At 38.7% G+C, this 8,364-nt stretch overlaps 1 protein-coding gene across 1 annotated transcript in view; it reads left to right on the top strand.

Moving 5' to 3' along the window:
• LOC122398986 (follistatin) overlaps positions 1-2,090 on the top strand; it is a 63,780-nt gene extending 61,690 nt beyond the window's left edge. The window contains exon 6 of the mRNA XM_043399262.1: positions 491-2,090. Coding sequence (XP_043255197.1) covers positions 491-615 — 125 coding nt within the window. The 3' untranslated portion in view covers positions 616-2,090. The remainder of the gene's footprint in view (positions 1-490) is intronic.
• Positions 2,091-8,364: the final 6,274 nt, after the last annotated feature.

Consider the following 8,364-nt stretch of genomic DNA (forward strand, 5'->3'; position numbering starts at 1 on the left):
TGTATCAACGAATAATAATTTATATTTTTAAAAAGACGAAGACGAATAATATCTTTAAAAAAGGGGGGTTGAAACGTCTGAACTGCAAGACACGACAGTTAGCAATATTAAGTTGCACTCTATTTTCCCGTGTACCGATCAATGAATTTTCGAGAGTTCGTTCTATGATTTCCTAGCGCCAACATAACAGGTTCTGGGTGTCAGGCGTGCCAGCTAGAAGGTTAATAACGAAATTAACTTATCTTGGTCACGGGAGGGGGTGTTGGGAGGGGCCAAGAAATTAAAATAATCAAGTTGACAGTGTTCGTTGTTGCAACGAGTCGTGCACGGGTCGGCGGAGGCAAACACGAATCGCGGCCATCGAGAGCGAGATAGGATCGCGTTCGCGGCCGATTCGCAGATCGAAGCGATGCGATCGTTGAAGAAACTCGAAAGTTACCGTACCGCGGGTTGATTTAATAACGATCCCTCGGTTGTCCGTTTGTTCCAGAGGAGGACAACACATCGAGCAACTATGGCGTCGATCTGGCGGACGAGGACGCGAGATTCGAGGACGCCGAATCGGAGTCGTTATCGTACAACGGCCAGACGCATCGTTCCCTGGCGTTATCGTAGCGCGCGATCGATCGAGATCGGTCGATCCACCTCGCTGCAAGATAAGTCGTAGATCCTTCTATGTCTCACTTCTCTCTCTCTGTCTATGTATCGACTGTTTAGGGGGATCCACGAAGCGACGCGCGATTTTCGAGCCAGAGTTATCGAACGCGCGAGACTTCTGGGGGATCTTGTGGACAAAGAACGACGCAAAACCGGACACGTAGCGCTTCCTACAGCGGGATGCATTTCGAAAGGCACGGCCATTAATTCTCGATACGGGATAAGCTAGATTAAGGGCGGATCAGTATTCTTTTCTCCGTTCGCGGAGGAGCTGAGCGTGGAAAGCTGTGCGAATCGAGACGGATCTACGCTTTCGCGGTCGCGGATCGCGTTTCTTGGACCCTGGAACCACTGGCTGTCTATTTATCATTAACGTTTGACCCGGAGTAATGATTCTTGAAACGAATCGCGAAAGACGACGTTCGTCTTGAGAATCGTTGCTGTAAAGACTTGTTAAGAGAATATTTAACAAAGCAAAATAAATTGCAGTGGCTCCCAAGGATCACCTCGACACCTGAATACGCGTTGTCGGTGTTCCGTTAGGCGAACCGTTCGATCGCGAAAGCGTCGATATCGTCGTATGGACGCGGTTCGCGATCTTCCGAGGGACTTTGAAGTTAGTTGTTCTGTGGCGTAGCGATGTACTTGTTATCACTCGACGAGCGTAGATCGGACACATTGAATCTTAGAGCCCAAAGAGCATAGGACGCGTGTAAACCGTTTTGCGGCAACACTCGCAGAATTGATCACGATCGCGTTTATTATACGGTGCATAGGCGAGTGTTTTTTTTTTTTTTTTTTTTAAATTCAACGGACGTCGCACGACTGTTTATCGTGATCGTCAGCCTGATTCTGGTAACGTGACCGTGACACGAGTACAGAGCCAGGAGTTTGCTCGAGAAACAACGAGATTCCAGCCTGTCGAAGAATCGTAAAACGAGAATGCTTGATTACTGATTCTTCGGGGGTTTGCTTGTTTATTTATTTTTGAAAGTTTCTCAGCCAGCTGGAATCCGGGAGTTCTCTTCCTCTTGGAGCGTCCGGTACCGTCCAGGATAGCTTCTAAAGGTAATTTCGCACGAAAAGAACTCGTTTACGTAGACCTCGACCTTCCACGAGTTTGAGAAATTGACGAACGTCTTGTAGAATGCAAGCTAGCTTCGAGGACACAAGTTTCGTACGATAGAAATTCAGATTTCAGTTTCAAGACTGGACGGAATGAAAGACAACATTTCTCAAGATTCAGTTTCTTAAATTTCTTCACTTTTAAATAAACCGTAACGCACGAATTCCTTAAACGTATTTATTGAAAGCCACGCGTGAACGATCGAGGAATTATTTATTTTTTTTAGCGAGTAACTGTAATATGGACGAATGATAAAAACATTTCTTTTCTGAAGACAGTTCGATTCTCTTACGTGGAGTTAATAACCAAGAGAAAAATAGCGACTAATTTTGTGCGGGTCAGTATTTACTGTTCAGCGTTGCGTGACGGAGTCACGTAGATTCACAATCAACGAATAAGCTGAAACTCGATTAACCCGTCTGAATGCAACTTTTCAGGCATCAATATTTATGCACGCTCGTAAAGTATTCCGAAACTATTAAAACGTTCTATTCTACTCGTAAAAATGTTTGATTTAAGAAAATGAAGGAGCCATCTTCTTTTTGTTTCACGGATTCGACTCGAGGGAAAGAAACGAAATAAACGTTCGATCGCGAAGCTTCAAAAAGATAGTACACGTTGAATAATTTATTGATACGTCGCGAACAGGTCGAGTGAGTTGATTCGTAGACGCGTCGCGGATTTGCAGTATTTTTTCCTTAACGGTATCGAAGATTTCAAAGATGCGAGCGTGATCATCATATCAAATTTGAGATACGCGATCGAATTCGAGAAATCGTTATCGATGGATCGGTGTTGATAATTTTTCATCTCCATCAGTATTTTTTTGTCTTTTTTTTACCGCGTATTTCTGTGGTTGTGCGTTGAAAACTATGGTGAAATTGTTTTTTTCCTTTCCTCTCGTATTTTATCGGGTTTTTACACAGACGACACAAAATTGTCGCTAGAATTCGATTTTAAGTTTTAAGGAAACGTTATCGTGTAATAAATTATTAGAACGTCGTGTGTTCATTAATTTAATCGCTTAGCATTAACGATCGATGATTGATATTAGAGTTAAACGAGTTTCGCAGCTCCTTTTGAAATAATTTTTCGTTAAGTTTTCGAGTGATCGTCCGCGTGAAACTTCATCGGTAAAACGGGCTAACGGTACGCGTCACCTATTAAATAACAATCGGAATTTCACGAAGGTACGCTCAATGTCTTTCACCGGCAATAACGTGTCTGGGGTAACTTTATCTGCACGATGGGAAATATTTTATACTTAGGAATGACGCTTAACGATCGCGGGCAGTTATACATTCTTAAACGCGCGCAAAATATTAGACAGTCTATATCTTCGATATTAGTCTGAAAGAATTTCGATCGTTACAGTGCCTCCAGTCTGGCGCCAGTAGAATTCACATAATATTCGTACTTAATTTATTTTAGTTTTACGGCCAGCGTTAAGAGCTCCACTTATTCGCGCGCATTTTATCGACCGCGGTCACGTATCTATCATTTTTCTTCTTTGGCAATCATATTTTGTCGACGTTCTACGCGTGTCATTTCTCGCTACGCAGTTACGATGCAGGTTCGTTAAGAAGAGATCGCTTTGCAAATGAAACACCGCGAGTACGTGCAATTTATCGGGAAATGATAGACCGGACGCCGCCAGTTGTGCCGGGAAGTATACTTTATTCCCATTATTAATCTTCGACGATTCCATTAAAATCTGCGGGGAGTAATATCTTTATTAATTGAGGTAAAAATTTTACTACGAGATCAACTTCCTCTCTGTATCAAATTTCTCTGTATAATTATTTTTATTACTGAATTTTTTAAATTGAAACGATGGTGATAGGTGTGTCAATTTTTCACCCACCCCTGGGAAAAATTTTAATGGGAGATTATACAGAGTAAAATAAGACGAAAATCAAGAATATCAATTTTTTGATCGAAGCTTCGTTAAAAAGTTATTAACACTCAAAGTTCCGTCTGTAGAACGTCAATTTGTCCACCTACTCGAATTTTTTTCTCGAAAGTGTGTAGGAATTTGGGGGTATACGTATTGACCGAAAATGATTGCAATTGACCCCTGCAACCGAAAATAATTTTTGCAGAACGATTTCCAATTTTTTAATTTTGTTGAAAAATTTGTCCACTTACTGAATTTTTTTCTCGAAAGTGCGTAGGATTTCGAGGGTATGTCTATTCACTAAAAGTGATTGTAATTGACTCTTCCAACCAAAAATAATTTTTTTAGTACGATTTGAAATGTTTTACTTTTGTCGAAAAATTTCACACATTCTCGAATTTTTTTCTCGTAAATGCGAAGGATTTCGGGGGTATGTCTATTCACTGAAAATAATTGCAATTGACCCCCGCAACCGAAAATAATTTTTGCAGAACGATTTCCAATTTTTTAATTTTGTTGAAAAATTTGTCCACTTACTGAATTTTTTTCTCGAAAGTGCGTAGGATTTTGTGGGTATGTCTATTCACTAAAAATGATTGTAATTGACCCCTGCAAACGAAAATAATTTTTTCAGAACGATTTGAAATTTTTTAATTACTTTCTAACGAAGCCTCAATCAAGAAATTGATATTCTTGATTTTCGTCTTATTTTGGCCTCTAGGATCTCCGATTAAAATTTTTCCCAGTATATACTTTTCTCGTAAAATGACCCCAAAATCTGTGAGGAGTAATATCTTTATTAATTAAAGTAAAAATTTTACTACGAGCATTTGACAAATTATTTTGATTACTGAATTTTTAAAATTGAAACGATGGTGACGGGAGTGTCAGGCAACGTTCGATGCAGATACGAAAATTTATCGAGGCTAGATCTGGAATTCTATACATATATATATATATATCTTTCTCGTAAAATGACCCATCTTTCGACGAGACGCCAGTGGAATTCTAAACTCTCGTTTTTTCTGTCCGCCGTCCACAATTTTTATCCGTTTCTTTCCTCGGGGGACCATGAGACTGCGATTTTGCGGAATGCAAACTTCTCATGGCTGCCATCCTCGCGAAACAATTAACGTTCCTGACAGGCACAAAAGTGTTCCAAGAAAACGGGCAGACGTCGCGACACCCAGCATTGCAAAAATACAAGATTGGAATTACTTTGCAGCGGCGTAAAACCGTAACTGCGCGGTGGCAAAAAATCGCATTTTAATTCGCCACGATCCGTTCGTTCGCGACGACCAAATTACGCGACGTGACATTTTTATTTTCTGGAATCGGGAAGATTTTCGACGCGCCTCGAACGTACCGCCAAGCGATCTCTTCCGTCGACAACGAATCGCGAAGGAACAATCGTAACACGTACGATTTACAATTGGAGTTGGGTGAATTTTTATTCTCGCGGGTAGCCCGTTAATTTTTCTCTCTTTCTATTTTTTTTTTTTCTTTTTTTTTTTACGCTTGAATATTATCTTCTCGAGAGACGCGATCAAATCAATTATTTATTCGTTACTTTTTATCTGTTTCGTTGTTTTAAGTGAAGTTAGATTTTATTTTAAATGTATTCTAGCGAGTCGAAAAGCAGACGTTTGTTATTTACAAGAAGAAAAGTAAAAAAAATATTGAAAATTAAATATATACGCGAATTATGTTAAAATGTATGTAATTTTCAAATTATATGTACGGTAGTCGTGTAGCTTATAAGTTGTTTCGATTATAAACGCGTAGGATGGGGCCGTGATTCGTGGAAGAAATTGATCGAGAACTTTTCGAGAAATGGATCTTGATCGTGTCTTGACGGAAACTATCTGACGTATTATTTCTGCTTGTGTTTATCACTTTTTCCTTTACTTTTTAATTCCGTGCTCGTTCTATTCTCGTACGTCCTTTCCATTCTATTTTCCGGTTTTCTGTATATAAATTCCTTATACATAAATTTTTTTGCAATCCCCTCGCGCTTAACCACTCCTCCATTCATTCAGCTAAGTCCAATCGAGACTTTATTGTTGCACGAACTGCTAAAAATACCAGCGAATTTTTGGAATTCCAAAAACGATCGCTAATTTCAATATTCTTTCAAACTTTAATTCCCGGAATTTTACGTTATTTTCGATCGAAAATCGTTTTTATCGTCTGCATACACTTTTGACCAAACGATGGCCGTTTTGTCTTCTATATTACTAGTCTATACGAATAATTATGGTAAAAAAAACTAATTCTTCGTACCACGAAGCAGTGTTCCATCGAACAAGATAATACAAGTTACACAAGCAGAAACGAAAATAACGAGTCGTATCAAGACACGGTCCAGTCTCCGCGAAATCTAAAATTCGATTTTCTCGAAAAACGTAGCCACGCGCGAGGAATTCACAGCCTCCGCGATTATCGCCACGAATTTCGCGCGATACGTTCAAGGAACGGCACGAAAGTTGCTTGAATTGTTACAGTTCGTAGGAACGAAAACCCAACACGAATCCAATCCATATATTATAGATATTTATTTTTCATTTACGCGCGGCGACGTGCGGAGCGGTACGCAACGATCAGCCGCGATAAATTCACGCTCATTTCGACATTTATGCACTCGTACGGTCCAGTATTCGATATTTCCACCTATGCAACATTGTCTCGTGCATTCTTTTCATCTATTCCGCGGCCAGGATCCGAACTAGACGCTTTGGTCGTTCGTATCTCGAGGGAATCTGACTGTCATCGTTCGCGATCGGGAAAACGCGCGACGGTGCCGAGGAAAATAAAAAGAAAAAAAAAAATGAAACGAAACGGAGAACAGGAATTCGCTTAGGAGCAAAACGAAAAGAAAGCGTACAGCTATAAACGGTCAAATTCATTTAGATGGAAATGCAATTGTATGCGATAATATAGTTCCTGTATTATACATAACATATATAAATTTAATATAAATTATTATATAGTAGCTTTATATTACTAATAGTAGTACGTTATTGCGAACCAAAAATTACACGTGTCACGCATTGATATCTGTCGTAATTATTCGTCGATGTCGGTTCAAGGTGTATAATCCGAGCGTTTTCGAGGTTCGAGGATATTTAATTGAACGAGGGGAGGGGGAAAATATGAAAAACGTCAGATAGTGTCGATAAGGGACAATAAAGAAAACCTAGAAGATAATTATTGTACGCGCTCCTTTTTTTCATTTCTCTTTTATCGGGGCTGAACGGGAATAATGGTGAAAGAGAAACAGAGACGAAGAAAATCGATGGGAATTTAGCGATTTCTTCGCTCCCACGTTCTGGTACTTCGAATTTTATACCTTTGGAATGGATATTAATTAATTTATAAACCTCGTCGTTTGTTTTATCTGATACGTACTCGAGCTTTATCTCGTCTATTGGCGATCGAGAGAAGGATAGTTGATTTTTTTTTAAATTCCTGATTACTTCGCGCATCGACGACCGGAGGAAAGATGGCGGATCTTTCACGATTTCGAACGTTCGATGAAACGTAAAATTTTTTAGCGAAGAGCGTAAAGTTTGTTGACGATTTGCGATAGGTGAAGACGAAAGGACTGATCGGTGATTTAATGACATTAGTGCCAATTGTAGTCACGTATATAATATGTAGATCCAGTAATTTCAATTATTGGTATAAATTAAACACTCGAATCCTTCGCTAAAAACGTCGTGCTCATTTTTTTAATTATATTTCTACGCGTAAACGTACGTTGTTGTGCACTGTGCACAATTTGAATACCATTTTATTCGTAATAATTATTATATATTTAACACTAGATTTACGGAAGCCGTCAATTTGACGGATGGTTGATTCCATATTTTAAATTGCAGAACACGTAAATATTATTTTTTAACAACATATGTTGAATTTGATCGTTGCAATGGCATGAATACATATTCTAATTAAAAAAAAAATCGTATTGTAATATCAATGATCAATGCTCGTAAATCTAGTGTTAATTCGGCAGACATTGACAGAAATGTGTCGAACGATAAAACGTCTATCAGTGGTTCCAAATAAAACTGCAGGATGTGGTACAATTCGTGGTATAACAGGAAACAAAATTCAAACGTGCAACAATTTTGTATTCATTCCTAAGTTCATCGATAAATTAAATAATTTATTCCAATGTTTCGGAACAATCGGTACTTTGTAAATAGAAACAGCAATTTATTTTGGGTCTTCGCACGCAAAAATATTCTCATCGTTGATTAACGCATGGGAGAATTAAAACAGAAATTCTCGGGCTTTCTCGTTACGTTGCAAATAAAAAGTCTCTTTTCCAAGTTAAATCTGCCAGGAGATACGCAAAACGTAATTGAATACTTTTTAAATTTGATTGTCCAGTGATAAAGTTTCGCACGAGAATTCAAATAAATTTCGAAAAGAACCCTAAAGCAACTTTGTTGCAATCTAATTCATTCCAAAGGAAATGTGGAATGTAATAAATTTCTGAGTGTCCAATTATTTCTTATTCACCCTGTTGAATTTGTTCCCACGCTAGTTTTCTACAATTTAATTCTAAGTTATCGTAGACATTGTACATAATTTTGAAAAAACCAACAGCGATAAATATCTAATTTGAGATTTTTTTCTCTGCTAAAGGAGCGTACTTTGAACTGAAACGTTGGAT

This window comes from Colletes gigas, unplaced genomic scaffold, assembly GCF_013123115.1.
Source record: "Colletes gigas isolate AHSC1104 unplaced genomic scaffold, ASM1312311v1 Colletes_gigas_Sc00012, whole genome shotgun sequence".
Lineage (NCBI taxonomy): Eukaryota > Metazoa > Arthropoda > Insecta > Hymenoptera > Colletidae > Colletes > Colletes gigas.